Consider the following 23,068-nt stretch of genomic DNA (forward strand, 5'->3'; position numbering starts at 1 on the left):
CGGATTCTGTTAATCGAGTTAATCACAGAGTTAATCACATATGTGATATCCATTAAAAATGTGTCTCTTTCTCATTACTCATTTTCAGGTAATGTCAGGCTCCTGGATCATATGCTGTAATAAAAAAAACTCATCCAAGAATGGAGTACATGAAACGGACAAAATGGCTGAAAATGTGCAAGAAAAAATGAAGATGAAACAAGAAATTACTTTGCTTAATGGTGTTTCTTTAATAGTAGGGAACATGATTGGTTCTGGGATATTTGTGTCACCCAAAGGTGTTTTGATGTATAGTGCCTCCTATGGACTCTCACTATTCATTTGGGCCCTTGGTGGGGTCTTTTCGTTGTTTGGAGCTCTGTGTTATGCTGAACTGGGAACATCCATTGTTAAATCAGGAGCTAGCTATGCCTATATACTAGAAGCTTTTGGTGAATTCACAGCCTTTATCAGACTGTGGTCTTCCTTGCTAATTATTGAACCAACAACTCAGGCTGTAATAGCAATTACATTTGCTAATTATATTGTTCAACCAATTTTTCCATCCTGTGAGCCACCATACGAAGCAGTCAGGTTGATTGCAGCTGCTTGCATCTGTAAGTAAAGTTGTGATTGGTAGAAATGAATTAATTTAATGCAGGTACTCATAAAAGCCTTGTCAGATTACCCTCCCCCTTAATTTTCTGTGAAAATAACAATTTTTTACCTAGGACAAATTCACAAGAATGTATTCTCTCTTCTGGATTGAATTTTTGTGGGAGGAGGGGGACGGGGGGGGCGGGAAGGGAGGGTTTCCAACATTTTGGCTGAGAGACACTATGATTGGTGATGGAAAAGAAAACATTTTGCTATGGATCAAGAGCCTGACCCAAAGCCTGCATTGAAGTCCATGGGAAAATTCCCTTTGGCTTCAATGGGCTTTTAAAATTTCACATAACCTCAGCTAAATCAGTAACTGCTTGTGAATGAAAACTGGTGAAACATGGACATTCGTCCTTAACCCCTCCCAACCAACCGAAAAAGTAATAAAAATCTTAAAAAATAAAAGCAAAAGCAAAAGCTCTACCTCAAGCAGAATTTTGACCCCCAAAAGGTAGAAGTGCCGGACACTCCATGAAGTCCACTAGGGACTTTGCTGTTGCTATGGATTTTAGGTGGAAGCCTGGAAGGTAAATGTAGGTACATAGGACTGGAAGGGACCAGCATTGAGTCCCGTCCTCTGCTTTCCAGGTGCTCAGATACTACAGTGGTGGATGGTGGTATAAAACCTTCTGACCCACATCCACAGAACTGTGTATAATCTATGTGCTGCTCTTGGTATATGCAACAGCATGATCAATTGTCCATGAGGCAAGACAGAGCATTCCTAAAAGACATCTGACGCAGCTAGTGTATATTGAGTACTGAGTATAACATAGTAGTGTATACTGTGAATTCTGAGAAAATGTCTCCTCTTTAATTAATCCTGTTTATACTTTTAACACTCCTCATTGAGGCAGACAGGAAGTTAACTTCTGAAAAACAGAGACCATGATTTACACTGCTGTCCTCCTCATTCTTCAGTATTCTAAACGTCTAATTTACTAAAAAGTAGATCTATTCTAATATATTTTATTAGCTTAACTGAGATTTGATCATCTCCATACTTGGATACCCATGGGATCTATCTCTCTCTCCCCACCTGACCTGATATTGTTCCATAAACTATTAAATGGGCTGAGGGGGGCGGGGTGTTTAATTACAGCAGTTTCTTTAAGCATTCATTTTGGATTCTGTCTGAGTGATTTTTGCTGTATTCCTCATGTGGATCAGTTGCTCTGTTTTGTAACACCATTAGTTACAATGTGCTGCTATCCCACAATCTGCATGGTTTTTAAATGAAATAAAGATCTTGAAAGTGAAAGGATACATCAACAATCCTAAATCAAATATTTTTCAGTGGTCAAATAATTTCAAGTGGGGCGAAAAGACTCTTTATTCACTTGAGCTAACTCAAAAAGCTACAATTTTTTACCTAAAGCAGCCTCCTTTTTCCTTTTTGAGTAATTACATTCATAGAAATCTACAACTCTGCCTCTTAAGTACTAGAGGATATTAAAAGAATGAGAGTGCTCTAATTCAGAGGTGGGCAAACTGTGGCCCGTGGGACTCTCCTGCCTGGCTCCTGAGCTCCTGGCCCAGGAAGCTAGCCCCCGGTCCCTCCCCCGCTATCCTCCCGCCCCTGCGGCCTCAGCTCACTGCGCTGCTGGTGCAATGCTCTGGGCGGCAGGGCTGCAGAGCCACAGCCTGACCTGGTGCTCTGTGCTGCATGGTGGCATGGCTGGCTTCAGCCGGGCAGCGCAGCTGCCTGTCCTGGTGCTCTGGGTGGCGCAGCTGTAGCACCACCAGTGCTCCAGGCAGTGCAGTAACGGGGCAGGGAGCGGGAGGGAGGTTGGATAGAGGGCAGTGGAATTCGGAGTGGTGATCAGGGCGTGTGGTGATAGGGGAATGGGGGGGGCTGGATCGGGCAGGAGTCCCAGGGGGGTGTCAGGGGGCAAGAAGCGTGGGGGGGCTAATAGGGGGTGGGAGCTGGCCCACACCTGGCTGTATGGGGAGGCACAGCCTCTGCTAACCGGCCCTCCGTACAATCTTGGAAACCCAGTGTGGCCCTCAGGGCAAAAAGTTTGCCCACCCCTGCTCTAATTGCTTTCTCTGCTGAAACAAAGGGAGATGGTAAAAGAATAAAATTTATTTTCTAGATCTTTCCCAAAACAGATGTGTTAGAGTAGGTGACTTTTCACAGCACCTGTCCATATGCAAATATAGGACCCTGGAATTTCAATTATGTCCCAGATGCTAAGGCCCCATTGCAATGCCCATTGAAGTCTATGGGAGTTCATCCATTCACTTCATTCAACATTGGATCAGTTCGAAAGGAGGAATTCATTTTTTAAAATAGCAAAACTTTGGGGGTTCAGTTCCTTACTATGAAAATTTTCATACCCTGTTCAAGTAGAGTTCCTGATTATACTCTTTTACAGACATAAAAAGAGGGAGAACATAAGGTGGGAAAGAGTTAGATTTGGATCTAAAATATGGGACAGTTGAAAGAGATGTTTGGTTTGGCAGTTGAAATATATAATTTGACGCTTGGCATTGTCATGGTCTTAGCTAACAACTCTGTCAAAGCAAATGTTCCCTTCTAGGAATAAGGAATACTGTAAGTTACCAGTGCCTAGATGGTGATTTTAGATTATAGTGAATGGAATCCTATTTTAATGTGCACACCACATTTGTTAATAGAGTGGGCTTTATAAAATCACTCCGATAGGTATGTTTCAAATTAGACCCTATTCTGACATTAAAAAGGTGTTTGTCTTAGAACAATTCACTGTAAAATCTAATATTTTTTAGACCAAGAGCCTGTTACCACTGCATTACTCCAGTTGTGTGCCAATGTGTAACACGACTGATTTCATTGGCATCACAGTGGTATATAAAAGAGAAATGCCATGGTGTATCAAGCCTCAAAGGGCACAGTAGTCCCACTGAAATCAACGGGACTATTCACAGTAATAAAGGTAAGCATGTGTGTACGTGTTTACAGGATTGGAGTCTTATATATTGGATACTATTTTCACCATTGTAAAGACTAATTTTTAAGTTGCAATATAATTTAATTGGCTGTAATAGCTTTTTCCCCCATTTAAAACTAAAGAAAAGTGAGGTGTGGATGAAAAGGTAAAACCCTGGAGCAAAGCCCAAATGAGAGAGATTTTCTGAAAGAAAATTGTGTCAAAAAAGGCCTACTAAAGGCTACAGAAAAAAGGAATCCTTGTCCCTAGCCAGTGCTCCAGAGTACTCTACACCTCATAGCCAGCTGCTGTTGAGTTGAGGGAAGAGACAGTTAGCCCTGCTGCTCGTCTCTAACTTTGTTGATTCATGCTATGTGCCCACATCCCCTACTCATCTCCATTTTGCAGTGCTGAGTTGTACAGTGTCACTTCCTCTATGTCTGTGTGTTCTCTTGGGGCCTGCGGGTAGGATATGATGGCAGAGTGCCCCTCCACTACCTGAGCTTCTAGTGCTGCTGACATGTAGCAACTGATAGACTATTCTGTCACCTCATTAGGTTTTAACTTCTCTGACTAAACTGAATGGCCATTTCCATGGGCACAGGGCTCGGTGGAGATCTGGTTTAGCAATAAAGTGACTTTACACTGGGTCAGGGATAGGAATAGACCAGGGAACAAAGTGTTACACAAGGAGTCACACACTGTTTCTTGTTCTGAGAAGGGAGTAAGTTACTACGTTTCTAATAGGACGTGGCTGCTAATAGCTTCTGAATGATCTTTGGATATTGCTACAGCAGGTTGCTCCTTCCTGAGATCAAGTCTGAAGTTCTAAGGGCCAAATGCTTTGCTGACTTGCAACTTCAGACACTCCCCGCACAGTCCACATGGTTGCACAAGTATTTCAGTGTAGAATCTGACCCCAAAGGAGGAGCATTTCCGTGTTATAGTTTCTTTTTTTCTTCCCTCTGTAAATGTAAGGTGAGCTTTAGGAAAAGCATCCTAACAGTGTGATCTGTTATATTATGAAAGTCTCTCTCAAAGGAAGTGAGCAAGTTCCATTGTTCATCTAATTTTAAATGTCTCAAGCAAAGAATTGGAGAACATATTGCAATGGAAAATTCTGCATTGACAAGCACTGAGAAGATGAGCTAAATGGGTGACCTAACAGGTAACTGCACATCCACCCACCTACCTCACAAATAGTGTGTCTCTCATCTCTGCCTCCTTCCTAGATCATTGCCCCAGATGGTAGGTTGGCCATAGTGTTGAGGTCAAGCTGGAGCGTCGGAGGAAGGATTGTCAGGGCAGGACAAGGGGACGTTTCCAAAGAGGTGTGTGCACATTCACTCTCCATCTGGAATTCCTAGGCACTGGCTAGTAGAGCTGACAGGAGGACAGTTCCATTTCCAGGCAAGATTTGAGATTTGAAAAATTTGTTTTTGTTCTGCATTGGAATGAAAACAAAACCTTCTGAATGTTTTCACAAAAACTTACACGTGTGGGCTGGTGGTTAAGGCCCTGTTCTGGGAGACCAAACTCACTGTTTAGAGCAGAGTTTTTCATCCCAGATCACTCCAAACAGGTAGAGTAAAGACTTAACCCCGTCTTTCGAGGCTAATACCCTAACCAACAGGCTACAGAGTCTCTCTCTCTTTGCTCAGCCTAAACATGGACCCAGGAATGTTTTGGCTTTGACAAAACAGTCTATTTGGGTGAAAATGTTCAAACCAGCTCTACTGGTTAGCAACAAAGAATTACAAAGTGAGGGCCCAAGAGAAGAAAATTGGACTTGTGATTAAGGAAGGGACTCAGGTAATGTGGATTCAAATCCCAATGCTGCTACAGACTTTCCTGTGTGACCATGGAAAAGCAACATAGTTTCAGTTCTCCTGGTGTGAAATGTAGATTCCTTTCTTGCATTCTTTGTCTATTTAGACTGCAAAGTCCTTGAGGCAGAGACTGTCTCAGAACCTAACACAATGGAGCCTTAATCTCCATCGTGGACTTTAGGCACTACTGTAATCCAAATAAATAATAAGAAGAATCCTGCCTGCTTCGTGTGAGTAACCCCACTGAAATCAATGAGATGACTCAAATAAAGTAAACAGTGGTTGGTCCTAAAATCAAAATTCAAAACCCAGTGCTTTCCCACTGATTTCTATGCAGAATGTCTTCCTTCCTCTCCTAATTTCTCTTTCTTCCAACCTATTATCAGGAAATGGCAGCCTCCATGCAGTAAGTTTTACTTCTTTTTAAAAAATCAGAAATAAAAACTGACTTAAAAATTAATTATAGTCAATTTCTATTGCTTTCAGTAAAAGTCTAGATAATTCTGAAGTGTTGAAAGAGTTTTTCTGTACTTGTAACTTTCATTTTCTTGAAAGGTCTATTATTTAAGAAAGCACCTATCTCATTTGTATTCCTGTTCTCAATAGGCACCTTAACATTTATTAACTGTGTCAACGTAAAGTGGGGAACCAGAGTACAAGATCTGTTCACATACGCAAAAGTTATGGCCCTTATCATGATCATCTCGGTGGGTCTTTATAAAATTAGTAAAGGTAAGAATATATTTCATTTTAGACATTTTTTTTTAAAAAAACTGAACAGTATCTGAGAGTCAAAATCTATACAGTAGTATCAGAATCCACACTTTAATATAAAATGTTATGCACTGGGAAATAGCTGTTAATCTCCTGAAAAAGAGGTGACAGCTATATTGCTCTGTAGGACGCTTTAAGCTCCATCTACACTGCGATAAAAGACCCACAGCACACCTGGGCTCACAGGGCTTGGTCTGCAGGGCTATAAAATTTCAATGTAGACATTTGGGTCACCAAAATGTAAACCCAGGGTTCAAACTCAGGTTCAAGGCTAGCCCCCTTCCATCTACACACAAATCACGCTAACCCAGGCTCGGACCCAGTGTCTCAATAGTTTGCAATATGGGGCCAAATATTTTCATGAGAACAGGACAAGTTTTCAGAGCCAGCAAATCTGAACCCTAGTCTTCATACAACCTTGAAACCACACTTTAGCCTAAATTGCCTTGGTCTACCCTTGGTCCATTTTTAGTTGTAGAGGATGAATAGGGATTACAACATGGTTATAATCTAATACATTATTCTGCTTTCTAGAGCATATTTGTTGGCTGTCAATGGTTCCAGATCAAATTTTCCTCAGGTTCCAACTACTAGATTTTTTAAAATAAATGCCAGCTGTGCAAACTTAACCTGGGATATGAAATGCAAACTACATGCTTTCTGGCTTGTGCATCATCAACAGAATTGCTAACTAAATTCCATTTGCAGAATCTTTATTGCTAGTGATGATGTGTGAATCAGAAAGAGGATTGCTCAAATTTCAGATCCCAGGTTCATTTTGCAGACTTGCTCTCACACAGATAAAACTCTGCAATGCTAACAAATGTAAAAAAAAATAGTAAAAAATTATTTTTGTCAGAAAAGTAAGCAGCCATAAATGTGTCAATATTAGGGCTGTCAAGTGATTAAAAAAATGAATCACAATTAATCATGTGATTAATCTCACTGTTAAACAATAATAGAATACCATTTATTTAAATATGTTGGATGTTTTCTACATTTTCCAAATATATTTATTTCAATTACAACACAGAATACAAAGTGTATAGTGCTCACTTTATATTTATTTTTTATTACAAGTATTTGCACTGTAAAAAAACAAAAGAAATAGTATTTTTCAATTCACCTAATACAAGTACTGTAGTGCAATCTCTTTATTATGAAAGTTGAACTTACAAATGTAGAATTGTGTACAAAAATAAAACAATGTAAAATTTTAGAGTCTGCAAGTTCACTCAGTCCTACTTCTTGTTCAGCCAATCGCTCAGACAAACAAGTTTGTTTACATTTTCAGGAGTTAATGCTGTCTGCTTCTTTTTTACAATGTCACCTGAAAGTGAGAACAGGCATTCTCATGGCACTGTTGTAGCCAGAGTCACAAGATATTTACATGCCAGATGCGCTAAAAATTCATATGTCCCTTCATGTTTCCACCACCATTCCAGGGGACATGTATCCATGCTGATGATGGGTTCTGCTCAATAACAATCCAAAGCAGTGCAGACTGACATGTGTTCACTTTCATTATCTGAGTCAGATGCCACCAGCAGAAGGTTGATTTTCTTTTTTGGTTCGGGTTCTGTAGTTTCTGCATCGGAATGTTTCTCTTCTAAGACTTCTGAAAGAATGCTCCACACCTCATCCCTCTGATTTTGGAAGGCACTTCACATTCTTAAACCTTGGATCAAGTGTTGTAGCTATCTTTAGAAATCTCACACTGGTACCTTCTTTTGTCAAATCTGCAGTGAAAGTGTTCTTAAAATGAACAACAGGTGCTGGGTTATCATCCGAGACTGCTATAACATTAAATATATGGCAGGATGCAGGTAAAAAAGCAGGGAACATACAGTTCTCCCCCAAAGAGTTCAGTCACAAATTTAATTAATGCATTCTTTTTTTAGCATTATATTTTTAACAAGCATAATCAGCATGGAAGCATGTTCTCTGGAATAGTGACCGAAGCATGAAGGGGCAAATGAATGTTTAGCATATCTGGCACATAAATACCTTGCAATGCTGGCTACAAAAGTGCCATGTGAATGTCTGTTCTCACTTTCAAGTGACATTGTAAATAAGAAGCAGGCAACATTATCTCCTGTAAATGTAAACACACTTGTTTGTCTTAGAAATTGGCTGAACAAGAAGTAGGACTGAGTGGACTTGTAAGCTCTGAAGTTTTAAATTGTTTTGTTTTTGAGTGCAGTTATGTAACAAAAAATCCACATTTGTAAGTTGCACTTTCACGACAAAGAGAGTGAACTACAGTAATTGTATGAGGTGAATTGAAAAATACTATTTCTTTTATCATTTTTACAATGCAAATATTTGTAATAAAAATAATATACACTTTGATTTCAATTACAACACAGAATACTATATATATGAAAATGTAGAAAAACATCCAAAATATTTAATAAATTTCAATTGGTATTCTATTGTTTAACAGTGCAATTAAAACGGCAATTAATTGTGATTAATTTTTTTGAGTTAATTGTGTGAGTTAACTGTGATTAATCGATAGCCCTAGTCAATAGGTACAGGGAGCAGTCCTGTGGCATATATAGGGACCATTTTATGTGGTCACTTTTTTTACCATAATGTAGATAGGACTGAGGAGTTTCAGTTTAATAGAAGAGAAAATGTTATTGGACTGAGGCCTATAATAAAGACAGGGTTTAGGATATTTTATTGTCTGTATTCTGGGAGAACCGGGGTCCAACCAGGATTATAAACTCCATTGTGCTCATCACTGTATTACCACATACCTCTTGAAGAGCTAGCACTCTAAAAGACAAGACAGACTAATAGAAATAGATAAGCAACAAATAAGTAATTTGTTGTCCCTATTCAGAAATAAGCTACACTGGCACAAACACTTTTATACTGATATTACTGTCTCCATGCTCAGGGAGCTGAACTATTTATACCGGCACAGGAAAAGTAGTATAGCTTTTGTGTGTAAACAGGCCTTAGAAGGTCAGAATATGTGAGTTGTCTCTGACCTGTCAGCTCTGATCATAAGCAAACTGCTGAACATAGCTCTAAGGACAAGGAGTGAGAATGGGGGAGGAGAATATTGCTGACAGTCATTCTCTGCTATATTTTCTAATCTGGCTAGGAAAACAGAGATGGAGGGGTAGCAAATGTTATTGTTGCGAATGAAGAATGCTAAGAGCTTTCAGTGGGAGTCAAGTCATCTGATAAGCCAGGGATCGGCAACCTTTGGCAAATGGCCCATCAGGGAAATCCACTGGCGGGCCAGGATGGTTTACCTGCAGCGTCTGCAGGTTTGGCCGATCGCAGCTCCCACTGGCTGCGGTTCACCGTTCCAGGCCAATGGGGGCTGTGGGAAGCAGCAGCCAGCACATCCCTCGGCCCATGCTGCTTCCCACAGCCCCCATTGGCCTGGAACGGCGAACCGTGGCCAGTGGAAGCTGCAATCGGCCAAACCTGCGGATGCTGTAGGTAAACAAACCATCCCAGTCTGCCAGCAGATTTCCCTGATGGGCCACATGCCAAAGGTTGCCGATCCTTGTGATAAGCCCTAGTCTACACTATGAACTTATGTCTGTATAACTACGTTGCTCAGGGGTATGGAAAATCTACACACCTGAGTGATGCTTTATAGTGACCGAACTCCCAGTGTAGACAGCACTGCGTCGATGGGAGAGCTTCTCCTGTCGACATAGCTACCGCCTCTCAGGGAGGTGGATTACCTACACCAACAGGAGACACTCTCCATCTTCACTAATCACTACAGCTGCTGCAGTGTTGTAAGTGTAGACAAGCCCTAAACTAGTAGGGGATGAGCGTAACCTAATCTATATTATATTTAAATAGATTCAGGTTATTCAAATGGGGAAGCAAAAGGAAGTTGGGGAGAACAATGAAGGAAACTCAGAGGAATTTGTGATCAGGTCAACATTCTTTCACTCAGCAGTTATTTTACTGAGAACAGTTATGTTTTTCCCTAGCTTCCGTATTCCTGATGTAGTCAAATGTGTTTATTTTTTGGACATCATGAATGTTTATGATTTTGAAACCATGCTGTTTTAGAAGGTAAATTTCTTGGCCCTGTCACTCTGTTTTGATACCACTAAAGTCAGAGGTGTCTCTCTGTCAGCACAGACCCCCCATCTGCAGTCCCTCTCCATGGAGTGTAGATGGATCCTATGATTTAACCCCACCTATCCCAATTCTAACAGTAACTGTATATGAGATTTTGTTACAAAGGTGAAACACTAGTAGCTGCAAACTTTACGCTGTCAGTCTCCATAGCTTACTGCTTGTGTGTAACCCATGAATTCCACATATTTAACTACCTTCTTAGTGTCCAGGGTGACTTTATAAAGAAGGCTTCCCTTTGCTCCTAACTGAGTAAAGTGTCTGAATGCTCATCTCACCCATAATACATAATTCCATTTCTATTCATAAGTGATTTTTCAATTTCCTTCTGCATATTTGGTAATTTTAAGTTTTTCCTCCACTTCCGCTTTTCCTGGGTATTTGAGGTAAACATTTTTATTCAAACCAGTTTCTTTAGCACGCTAATGAAAACCTGGACCCCAGGAGTTTTTCCCCTGCTGGATGCTTAGATAAATCTACAAAGATATCTGTAGATAATTAAAATTACATCATATCAGATTTCACATTAATAAATGCATTACAGAAATTAACTTTTAAAAATGATATTATGCTTTTATATAGCAATTTTATCCATAGAATTCAAAGTGCTTTAAAAAAGAAAGTAACTATAATTATCCCCATTTTATAGATAGGGAAATTGAGGCCCAGATGTGACATGATGTGAATTGCACAGCAAGTCAGAGAAGGGGCCAGGAATAGAACTGTAGCCTCCTGATTCCCATCCTATCCACTGGTGACACTCTCCTATATATTTTTAAAAGGTTTTATTATGGTCTGAGAACAGTAGCTTTTGTTTTATTTTGTTTAGCTGAAGTGTATATACTTAAAGTAGATAACATAGAAAAACATTTAAACATAACCTATAACTGCTTTATAATATTTACATAGGAGAAACAGAAAATCTTAAAGCTCCATTTGAAGGTTCAACAACTGATGTAGGATATATAGCACTTGCTCTGTATTCAGCCCTCTTTTCCTACTCTGGATGGGATACCCTGAATTATGTCACTGAGGAGATGAGGAATCCTGAAAGGTTTGTGCATACTCTCAAATCCCCCAAAGAGTGTTACAAAGATTATGAAACCATGACAAGATAAATTGTTCAATAACTCAATGGATGAGTTCAGTGTGTTTTTTGTGGGGTGGGGGTCCTAATTTTGAAATTAATCAAACTACTATCTATAAAAAAATTCTTAGCTTTTGAAAAGACCTACTAAGCACCATACCACTATGTGATTTCCCTTCATCTCTTCAGATGTATTATATCAAAAAGTCAGTAGCTCCATATGTGACATTATTTTCTTTACTTTTTAGGATGGGATTTTCAAAGGCATCTAAGGAATTAGGGCACCCAGCTTCCACTGAAAATGAATAAGATCTGGGTGCCTAACTTCCACAGGCCCTTTGAAATTCCCACTTTTTTTTGGTCAGCCAGTGCTGTATTTTACTTTTGAGGAAATGAGCCAAAATAAATTGTAATAATAAACGGGGGCAACAAAAGAGTTATACTAGTGTTCTGGAAACATTCATTTCCAAGGCCTGCTCTATGCCTAAAGGTTAAAAGGTTAAAATTCTTAGGGGTAATATTCGATACTAGATTACTTTGGAAAGTGTAGACATAGCCTAAATCAGTATGGAGAGGCACATACATTGACAGCAGCCAAATTTAAGTGAAGACACTTCCGCAGCTAGGTTGGCAGCTTATACCGACCTGTGGAGCAAGCCTGAATATGTTTCCCACACCTGCAGAAAAGTTCTGTGTAAGCACGAAAGCTTGTCCCCCTCACCAACAAAAGCTGGGCCAACGAAAGATATTACCTCACCCACTTGTATTTGGGAGGAGCATTTCTCATTTTAATATGATGCAATACCATTTTCTCTCTCTCTTTGTAGGAATCTACCCCTCTCAATTGCAATTTCAATGCCTATTGTGACCATTATTTACTTGCTGACTAACATAGCATACTATGTAGTTTTGGACATGCCAGCTCTCCTAACAAGCGATGCAGTGGCAGTGGTAAGTTGTGTGCAGTTTATTAAGGCAAATGTTTATAATATGTATAATGCTGTGGAAGATTCTCATTTGGTCCCCTATACAGATTTCTTACCCTGTCAATTAAGGTGTTTCATGTGTGTGTGTTTAATAGCTATAACTACTTGTTCCTGTGTAATAACACCAGTACACTGTGATGACTCAGACATAGTGCATATCTCTTTGTGAACTGATGCTTGTTAAACCATTTTATAATCTCTGTAAATCCTGATCCTAACAATGACCTAGCTGTAGCGGTTGTTTTAAATAAACCAATTTTATTATAGTTCTACTTCATGATGTTCAATATTGTCACTGAACACTCTACACTGACAGAAATAGTTTTGAGACAAATTGTTGCTAAGCACTGCTCAAACTTTTATTAGCATTTCACACCCCCAAAATACAAACAAATATAGCCAACATATTATACACTATGGAAAGTCTATAGTTATTAACACACAATTCAACAATTGATTTATACATCCTAATCTGCATGAAAATCACTATTTCAAACCCAATTCACAGAAATTAACAAAATCCAATTTTGTTTTAATGCAAATGTAGGATTTATCTTAGCATTGATCAGCCTTTCAAACAGGGCTGGCTCTTTGGCCTGGGTCAGCAGTGTGCGGTGCGTGTGCGTGCCAGAGCCAGCAGCGCGGAGCAGCGGACTGCCTGCTGGCGCTGCTCGCTCGGCTGGGCTGGAGCTCCCGCAGCGGCGGCGGCGGCGGGCGGCCGGCGGGCCGCTTGCGAGGCGCAGTCATGCATGCGCGCGGAGAGCAGAGCCGCAGCCCGGGCGCGCCCCCTCGCCAGTCATGCCTGCGCATGTCAGTCGTCGTCCCGGGGGGTTCCGGGACCCCGCATGCGCGCGCGACCAGCCCCCAGCCCGCTGCCCCCCGCGGCCGCAGGGGACGCCCCCTAGATGTTGCCGCCCTAGGCACCAGCTTGTTTTGCTGGTGCCTAGAGCTGCCCCTGCTTTCAAAACTCCCATCACCCACTCAGCAGGAGCAGTTTTCATTATCATCATGGTAAAGAATGGGCTAGGAGACTCTGTGCTTGGATGGATAAATTTTCCTGACAGTTTTGCAAGGCTGTCATTGCATATTTAATGTAATTAGCCTTATGCTCTTTCTTTTCTATTGCAGACATTTGGTAATGAAACCCTTGGTTATGCTAAGTGGATAATTCCTATTGCGGTGGCCATGTCCTGTTATGGTGGATTAAACTCATCAACTATTGCAGCTTCCAGGTATGAAACATCAAACACGTAAAAGGCAGGCAGTACTCAAAGGGCAATCAATAGCACTTTGTAGTAAGTGGCATCATTTAATAATACATTGCAGTGGGACCTGCTGAAGTTAAGAATCTGTGACTATCTCCATTTCAGGTGTTTAGTATTGTAGGATAAAAGTAATGCACTCTATAATCTTAAGAATGCAGTCTAAAGGTAGCAGTAGAATGTTAACAGGAGTGACTGTTGAGTTTCTTTCTATCACTTTGTCTAACTTGACTGGCAGACTTGCTACAAGAAATTTAGGGTAAAGATGGGGCAGGTCTAGGGAGGGAGGGTGTAAGACTCCCATGCATGGCTGACACCAGTTGCATTCCTGGTGTACAAAGAATGTTCCCTATTAGTGCCAACTGGGGAGTGAACCATCCCAAAAGAAATGAGGAATGGTAGGGAGAAGGTCTTGTAAAATTGTCCTTCTGTGTATACTGCCCCTTCTAGTTAGTGACACAGCAGATTCACTACCCCTCCGTGGTGGGGTCCTTTGGGAGGCATTGTATGAGGTACACTCATGTCTTGGCATAATGTTTCCAGGTGCCCTGGCTGCAGCAGAACAGCTCAGCACAGTCTCCTTTGCCAAGCAGTAATTAGCTGCCATAGCGTGGCCCTATGATTGTAAGCCGCTCAGGGCATGCGCCTCTCTTCTTTTATTTGTATGTAAAGCCTGGTGCAAATCTCTGTGGCTCAGAGAGCTTGTGGGGTAAAATCTGAATAAATAAATCAAAGGTCTCTGAGCACACCTCCAGATTCCAGTGAGAAATAGCATGACTGAGTAGAGGTGTTATTTTAGAGTCAATTAATAGTCCAACTTTATTTGCATTACACTGAAGAACATTTGTATTCTTCCTTTTTCATCTGTCAAAGACATTTGTCATGCTGGATATTGCTATATTGTGATATTTGAAACTGATCCAATAATAGTTCCTGTTGATAATTCATAAATAATAAACACTATTGGAACTGCTTTAAACAGAAAAACAAGGACCACCTAAGGAAAAAAAATTCCTTTCAGTCAAGCCAGAATTGAACTTTCATAGATATCTACCATCAATCTCATAAATTTGACACGGATCCTATTCAACAGAATTGAAAGTCTGCTAATGTTGCCATGTGCATGAATACATTAGAAGTACCAAACCTGAAGGAATGCCACAATCCAAGGATATAAGGACATCATTTAGCACCATCTTTGTCCAATAATATCATGTAGTTCCATGGTCATCTTTCTGTAATGCCAAAGCAAAATAATTCAGAATATGCAAATTTAGTGTGGAGATATTATTCATTTGTGGGGAGCAGCACTGCCCTTGGCCTAACAAATGTGGTGAATTTGCTGTATATAGCTGCAAGTTAATCTGAATCTAAATTAAGTTTTTAATATTTTGGGTTAATAACTATTAGCGTTGAAATAAATATTGAATGCTTTATAGCTACTACTATATAGTATTTAGCATAATTGCATATTGTCTGTGGACAGGTATATACTTGAGACACTTGAAAAAAACCAAAACACTTAAAACCAAGATGCAGCTATAATACTGTAGGTCTTATCTTCTGTGTCTACAGCTATAAGTATGAAAGAACCAAATTCAGGAGACAGTCCAGAATGCTGTTTGTTTGAAACTTATATTCTCCCTCCCACTGCTATTCACAGTGCATTATTTATTTAATTAGTTAGTTAGTTAAACATTGTGCTAGTGACTAGAGGCAAACCAGGTCAAAGCCCCTTTGTGCTAGGGCTGTGCCAACATATAGTAAATGACTATCCCTGTCCCAAAGAGCTTACAATCTAAAAATAAAATAAAATAAAATAATTGGAGATATACCAATCTCCGAGAACTGGAAGGGACCTTGAAAGGTCATTGAGTCCAGCCCCCTGCCTTCACTAGCAGGACCAATTTTTGCCCCAGATCCCGAAGTAGCCTCCTCAAGGATTGAGCTTACAACCCTGGGTTTAGCAGGCCAATGCTCAAACCACTGAGCTATCCCTCCCCCTAAAGGACTGCATGGAGCTTGTTCACCTATGGAAAGGTGCAGATATGGCTCCCCTCTAAAAAGAAAGCATGCTCAGCACAGAGGATTGGACTGGACTATATACTTTTTTGCTGTCAAATTGCCCCTCTCTAAGCATTGTGGTGGCTTTTGATAGTCCCGGTAGGACTTTTGACATTATAGGAGCAAATAGCATTCAGTATATTTCAGGCTACAGGAAGTTCTTTCAAGAATATTTAATGCAATGTGCAATGTTTCTACAATAATCATATGCTTGCAGTGAAGTACTATTTTCAGTAGCACAGATTTTATTATAGGAACTCTCAAACGAAGGACTACTTAAAATGGGGCGAGTGCAGTCTTCTGAGTACCTAGCAGTCTGATCTACATTTGTCACATTAAGTCAAATCATTCCTTACTGATGGAGACTTTTTGTGCCCTGGCATGTACACTAGCGCTGTCTATTATCCAGTGAAAGGCAAAGGTGGACAAAAGAATGGTACTTACAACAAAAAAGCATTTTTCTCCATAAATGTTTACTACAACAACAAATATAATTGGTTCTGCCTTTGTGGAAAAGCAGAAGGACTCTGCTTCTCTAATTAGACTTTTTTCTTTCCTTTTGTGTTAGGCTTTTTTATGTTGGAGCCAGAGAAGGACACCTTCCTGACAGTTTGAGTTTGATTCATATAAAGTGTTTCACACCAATCCCTGCTCTTTTCTTTAATGTAAGTAACAGTACTTCTCCACGTCTTTCCTCCCTATTTTAGGAATCTGCAAATGGTAAAGTATTATGAATCCCCTTTACACTCAATTTCTCCAGGCCTGTCTGCACTGGGGAAGTTTCCCCAAAAGGGCTAGTTGAACTAAATTGTTATTTAAAACGGTTGGAGCCACACGGCCTGATTCTCATTTACACTAAGGCCACCCAGGAAAGTGATCTTAGTGTGAATGAGAAGCAGGCCCAGAGGGTAGGGTTAATCAGCCCAAACTAGTTATAAAATCACCAGTAGGGGTTTATCTGAATCAGTTTTCAAAATAGTTGGGATATTGCAACAAAAATTCTCAGTTTAGCCAGGATTTAACATTAATTAGTCTCTGTGTTCTGATCTAGGTTAGAAAAAAGAGAAGGTTTAAAATGCATAACCATGGAGTTTACAGCAGCACAGCTGTACCAATGCAGCTGCTAGTGCAGACACTCTATGCCGACATGAGAGATCTCTCCCATCGACTTAATTACTCCAGTCCCCGCAAGCGGTGGTAGCTATGTTGACGAGAGAAACTCTTCCGCCGACATAGCGCTGTCCACACCAGTGCTTAGGTCGGTGTTACTTACACCACTCAGGGAGGTGGTTTATCACACCCCTGACTAAACTGATACCGACGTAAGCTGTAGTGCATACATAGCCTAAGCACGGGCGGCTCTAGGAATTTGGCCGCCCCAAGCAGGGCGGCAGGCCACAGGGGGCGCGCTGCCGGTCGCCGGTCCCGCGGCTACGGGGGACCTGTTGCAGACGTGCCTGCGGAGGGCGCGCTGATCCCGCGGCTCCGGTGGAGCATCCGCAGTCATGCCTGTGGGAGGTCAACCCGAGCCGCGGGACCAGCGCACCCTCTGCAGTCATGCCTGTGGGAGGTCCGCTGGTCCCGCGGCTCCGGTGGACCTCCCGCAGGCATGACTGCGGAAGGTCCGCCGGAGCCGCCGGCCGCCCTGCCGGCAAAATGCTGCCCCAAGCGCACACTTGGCATGCTGGGGTCTGGAGCCGGCCCTGAGCCTAAGTCTTTGTGTGGGTTTCCATATTCACAAAGCCGCATTCTGAAATTCTCAGGTGAATACCACACACTAAAAAGAGAATTAGTTTAGTTGGCTTTGGGTAAGAGGAAGATTGACTCACAATGAAATACTACCAGCTTCCCAATGAAGAATGCTTTATGTAGTCATGTGCTAAAGTATATAAGAATGTTAAAACAATATATACACACATTTGTCACAGCACTTAAAATACTTGGATCTGAGTATTTAAAATTGGGTTCCTAAAGTTAGACTTTTACATCCATATTTACTTTGTTCTCTAATTGCACAAAGGAATCTTATTTGTGATGGGCACTTATAGGTATTTTTTAAATCTTATTTACAAATTAAAATGAGATATTATGGAGTGAGAGTGACGTTTCATTGTAAATGAGATTGTGGGACACAGGGACAGGGAGCTGTAAGATACAAAATTAGAACAAATGATTGCAAGTATTAATCCAGAAATCAAATAGATTAAAGTGAAGGGGGAAAATCCATCATAAAGCATTATTAAACTATTCATTTCACTTGGTGAAATTCTATAGCCTGTCTTATGCAGATGATCAAAGTGCCTTTTTGCCTTAATGTAGGAATCTAGGAATGAGTCATTTGAGTCTGAATATTCCCACTAGTGGGAATTACACGTGTATCAGTGGGAAGGGTTTGTTCTCTTAACATCTGAACAGAATTCCCATTTATCAGAATAGAAGTTTTCTGTGTTTATTGAGGGAAGAATGCACTCCTTCAGTTGTGCTCTTTAATAAATCAGTGGTTAAGATTCAGAGATTTCAGGGCTCATTCACATCTGGACTCAGTTCTGCAGTCTTTGGGGCCAAATACCATAACTCTCATTGAAGTCCGATTGTTTGTAAAAAGCTCAAAAAGAGGAACATTCTATTACAATTCTAGAGGGAGAAATCTTTGCTTAATTGTTCTCAGTGCACAGGAATACAATGTACTGTACAGTGTTTGTTTGAAGGCAGATATTTAACAGTTAAAATCTTGTATTGTGTTGTCCAGGGGACTTGTCCAGTGTTGTCCAGTGGATTGTGAGCTAGGAGCACCTCAGTTCTAATTATGGGTCTGATATTGACTCTTCTTCTAGCTTTGGGCAAGTCACTTGAACATCTCTGCCTCTGTTTCCTCCTCTGGAAAGGAGGAAAACCATACATATTTGCCTACCTTACCAGAGAGATGTGAAGACTGATTAATATTTGTAAAGTGCTTTGAATACAAAATAATTATATACATATTTTGTTGTTATTGTTACTATTAAATTTAAGGGCCTGCATCCCTAGAAGCTCATGTCATAACTCCCATTGACTTCAGTGGGACAAGATCAAGCCCTACATCAGTAAAGTACATTAGATAAAATGAGTAGTTTGAAAAATTGACAAATCTAGCAATCCATAGAGAAAAGAAAGAAAGAAAGAATGAGTGATGACATTGAACCCTGTGGTAAGTAATCACCCAGAGGACTGACTACATTTTTTCATAAAGGTCGCCTTACAGTTTACTTGAACAATTCCATGACAAAGCTCCTGGGACTCTTAAATGCTGAATATAAATAGGCTAGTATGGGATGGTTCAACTTGTGCGACTTGTCGTTCACAGATACTGTTTGCCGCAGATCAAATTTCCAAATTCTAAACAAACGGGGAATATCGAGCTGGTTGAAATTTTTCAAAATTAAAAAGGAGATGGGAGGAAATATCCCTTTTTGACAAACTCTAATCTCATGAGCATGTGAGGTGTCTTCCTTAGCCCCACACAGAGCTTTAGGGACAATGCAGTAGCTGCTGTAGAAGAGGATTTGGCTGTGACTAGGACTAAACATAGGCAGTTCCTGGTAATGTTAGTGAGTTGCTCACCTGGTAAAGGTAAGTTTGCATTTGAAAATTTTGGGGGATACTTTAAGGTAGTCCCTTAGTCAGATGTTTCCTTGTAAAATGTGGACACTAACCAGGGCTGGCTCCACTGTTTTTGCTGCCCCAAGCAGCGCGCCGAATTGCCGCCGCAGACAGCAGGGGTAGTCTGTGTGCCGTTAGGGCGGCATGCGTGTTTCCGTGACGGCGGCAATTCGGGGGCAGCTTCTGTCTTCAGCTGGAAGACAGAAGCCACCGAATTGCCACCGCGGGCAGCTGAACATAGAAGCTGCTGCCAAATTGGTGCCCCTGCGGAAACGCACGTGCTGCCGTAATGACACACGGACGGCCCCCGCCATCCATGGCGGCAATTCGGCACCCCTTGCAGATTGCCGCCCCAAGCACCTGCTTGGAATGCTGGTGCCTGGAGCCAGCCCTGTGACTAACACAGATTTTACTGGATAGAAGAAACATGTTACTATGCCAGTGACTTTCTCTGATATTTATGTCTTAATAAGAGTTAGTTTTTTTGTTTCATAACTCCATGTTGTGTTTTCTTCTTGGTCCTGTACTGAAGTTGTCATACTCTTGGATTTGTGACATCAGCCAGTTAACATGGAAATGATTGTGATGTTACAAATTCATCATTATGACATCATTGCAGGATGAGGAGAAGAAAAATAGGATTCAAGGGAGAGAACTTCTCTTTAAATATTAATAGATTTGAAAACAAACGAAAGGTAAATTACTTAACGTTTTAGTCAAATATATATATTGTCTGCAGAACTGCATCCTCTCTTGGTTCACCAGAACCTGGATTTGGTGACCTTTAGGGTACACTTAAAGCCCAGACTATTCCTCGGAGAAGCATTCATTAAGGGGAGCAAGGAGCATGACAGAGAGATAGTGTAGGAAGTTGTATAGGCCTGAGTACCCTATTTTAATATGCTCTTAAAATATATCCAGGGCCAGTAGCACCGACTGTTACTGCGGTTGCCTAATGGTCCCCATTATGAGGCTCGGGTTAGTGTTGCTTATAACTTTGCCAAAATTTAACCATTTGGGTTGAAATTTTACATGCCAGATGTCTGCCTCAGGCATCAATATTTTGGAAAATTTCCATCAAAACAGTCCAGCAATTTCTGAGACTGAGGCTAAGGAATGATAATGTTTTGCCCAATTTAAAAAATCCTGGTGCCTTTTTAAAATTTTTATTTTGAACAGCTCTAGTGCTCGCGTGCTTTGGAGCAATTAACTGAAATTTGGTAGAGGAGTGGCCTTTGTGTCAGGGATGTGCCTTTTGCTGACCATATGAAAATCTGCCCAAATTTGGCCAAGATATAAGCCTTTTCAGAGTCTCCATTAATACATGCTTAGAGAGACAGCTCCTACTGTTAGTCAGACTGACCATCCCCATAGAGCAATTGACCATGCTTCCACCAGCCCAGAGCAACAGGGATGAAGCAGAACTTTCCCTGTAGTGGCTGCTCCCGGCTGTTTTGGGCTGTGGCTGGGCTGGGCACTAGAACAGAGAGCAGGGAGTGTCTTTCTTATGTTTGTAGGGTACATGTACACAGGGATAAAAGACCCATGGCATGGCTGTGGCTGTCTGGTCAGCTGACCTGGGCTTGTGGGACTCAGACTGTGGGGCTAAAAAACAAAATTGCTGCATAGATGTTCAGGGTCAGGCTGGAGCCTGAGCTCCAGGACACTCCACTCTTGCAGCCCGAGGCCAAGCATCTTTTATCCCAGTGTAGACATTGCCTCAAAGACACCCCACCTCCCCACCCTGCTGGCACCCAGGCAGAATGGAGGTGTAAGCTTCCAGACTCAAATTCAGAGAGGACAAGGAGTGGGCCTGTGAGCAGGGCAGGTGGGGGAAAGGAATAGATTGGATAAGGAGTCTGATGAGACTGGGACTGGAGAGTGGAGGAGGGGAGAGGGAAGAGAAAATAGGATTAGCTAGGCCAGGATACTTGGACTGTGAGCCAGTGGGATGGGGAGACTGGGAATGATTGGGAGCCAAGGAGAGACTGGGACGAGAAGTCTGAGGCGTGGAGACTGGGACTTGGTAGGCAAAGAGAAGGAGCCAAAGACAAGGAGTGGAATAGGTACAGATTGGAGGGGCTGGGGAAACAGGAGTCAAGCTTGGCGGTGCAGGAGAGGGCAGGCAGAAGGCTCTGTGACCACTAGAGAACACTCCCTTCCATCACCTAGAATGGAACCCAAGATTCCTGAGTCTTGCCATTCCTCTGCTGTCAGCATATCTGTAAAATCCACTGGCAAAGTGGATGTCTCATCCCCCTCTAGTGCTGGTCTACAGAGCAGATGGCAAACTACTATTGCTACCAGTTACTTTGCTAGTTCAAGTGGCAGAGGTCTGTGAAATGGGTCCAAAGGTTCCAATGTGGCTGATGAACCATGTGGGTGTCAGTATAATGCCACATGATGGAATTTTTTTCAGTTTTCTTCTTTAAAAATTGAGGAAATTAGACACAAAGTACATCAAAAGAACATTATTAAGGTTGCATAGTCAAGCATTCAAAAGCTAGGGCAAGCCAGAAAAACTGCCTGTGCCCCTTTGTATGCATTACGATACAGTCTTTAATTGCATGATCAACATACTATTTTTAACTACTGGACTCCTACCTCATTCAGTGCCCACAGTGGATCTGCTCTGGGGATAGATCAGGGCTGTATTCTGAATGAGGTGGTTGTTTGTTGGGCCCTTGCCTAATTTAGAAGTTGGAAGGGGAGTTGTGAATGAGCCAGGGGATTTCAGGAAGAGAACAGAGGGCCTCATGGTTAAGGCAGCTGAATGTCACCCAGGAGAACTGGATTCTATCCCTGCCTGTGCCAGAGTTTTCACTGTGATGCTAGGCAAGTCCCTAAACCACACTTCCCACAGGTGGTCACTAATTATCTGTTCTTCTTGCTCTGTGTTCCTGACTTGAGACCCTGGATCTGATTTGCAGGAGTGTTGAGCACTCACCGCTGCAACTGAAGTCAATGAGAGCTGTGCTTTGTAGAGAGCACTATATAACGTTCAGAACTCTGACAACACAGGTTCTAGGTGTCTCAAGTTAGACACCACATAGGTGGAAATTTTTGGACCTTATTTCCTCTATGCCTCAGTTTCCCATATGTAAAATTGGGATCAGGGCCGGCTCTAACTTTTTTGCCGCCCCAAGCAAAAAAGAAGAGCACCGCCCGCCATACCCCCCCCTGCGAGCGCCACGCTGTCTGAAGCCCCGCCCCCCGAGCGCCACGCTGCCCAAAGCCCAACCCCCTGAGCGCCACCCGAAGCCCCGCCCCCTCAGAGCACCGCGCCAACGCCCCACCCTCCCTGAGCACCGTGCTGCGCCCCCACCTCCCTCCGAGTGCCGCGCTTCCCCAAGCCCCTGCCCCCTCTCCGAGTGCGGCGCCAGCCCCCGCCCCCCCAGCGCCACACCAAGCCCCGCACCACCCAACCGCCGCACCGCCTGAAGCCCAGCCCCCCCGAGTGCTCCGCCACTGAAACAAAAAAAACCCCTCTAGCGCTGCCTCGACGAACCAAAAAAAAACAAAAACCGAGCGCCGACCTGCCCCAAGGTGCCGCCCCAAGCACGTGCTTGGTCGGCTGGTGCCTGGAGCTGGCCTTGATGGGGATATGACGCCCTCACCTCCCATGGGTGTTGTGATGATAAACTAATGTTTGTGAAGCAATCAGATACTATGCTAATGAGCACCATAGACAAGCGATTCTGAGAACACAGCTCACAGTGATTTCGGTTGGAACTTAGGAGCTCGGCAC

General features: G+C 42.1%; 1 protein-coding gene and 1 long non-coding RNA gene across 2 annotated transcripts in view; one reads left to right on the top strand and one right to left on the bottom strand.

The window, feature by feature from the left end:
* Positions 1-23,068, top strand: part of LOC120397892 (Y+L amino acid transporter 2-like) — a 33,962-nt gene that overhangs the window by 6,188 nt on the left and 4,706 nt on the right. Inside the window, exons 3-8 of the mRNA XM_039524542.1 lie at positions 89-596; positions 5,990-6,115; positions 11,192-11,336; positions 12,197-12,320; positions 13,484-13,587; positions 16,250-16,346. Coding sequence (XP_039380476.1) covers positions 92-596; positions 5,990-6,115; positions 11,192-11,336; positions 12,197-12,320; positions 13,484-13,587; positions 16,250-16,346 — 1,101 coding nt within the window. The 5' untranslated portion in view covers positions 89-91. The remainder of the gene's footprint in view (positions 1-88; positions 597-5,989; positions 6,116-11,191; positions 11,337-12,196; positions 12,321-13,483; positions 13,588-16,249; positions 16,347-23,068) is intronic.
* LOC120397893 lies at positions 460-22,908 on the bottom strand. The gene is made up of 4 exons (XR_005594072.1): positions 22,857-22,908; positions 14,765-14,852; positions 4,747-4,998; positions 460-594 (listed from the first exon to the last, which is right to left on the bottom strand). It is a non-coding gene; the product is annotated as an uncharacterized LOC120397893 (long non-coding RNA).

The sequence above is a fragment of the Mauremys reevesii genome, linkage group 2 (assembly GCF_016161935.1).
Source record: "Mauremys reevesii isolate NIE-2019 linkage group 2, ASM1616193v1, whole genome shotgun sequence".
NCBI classification, from domain to species: domain Eukaryota; kingdom Metazoa; phylum Chordata; order Testudines; family Geoemydidae; genus Mauremys; species Mauremys reevesii.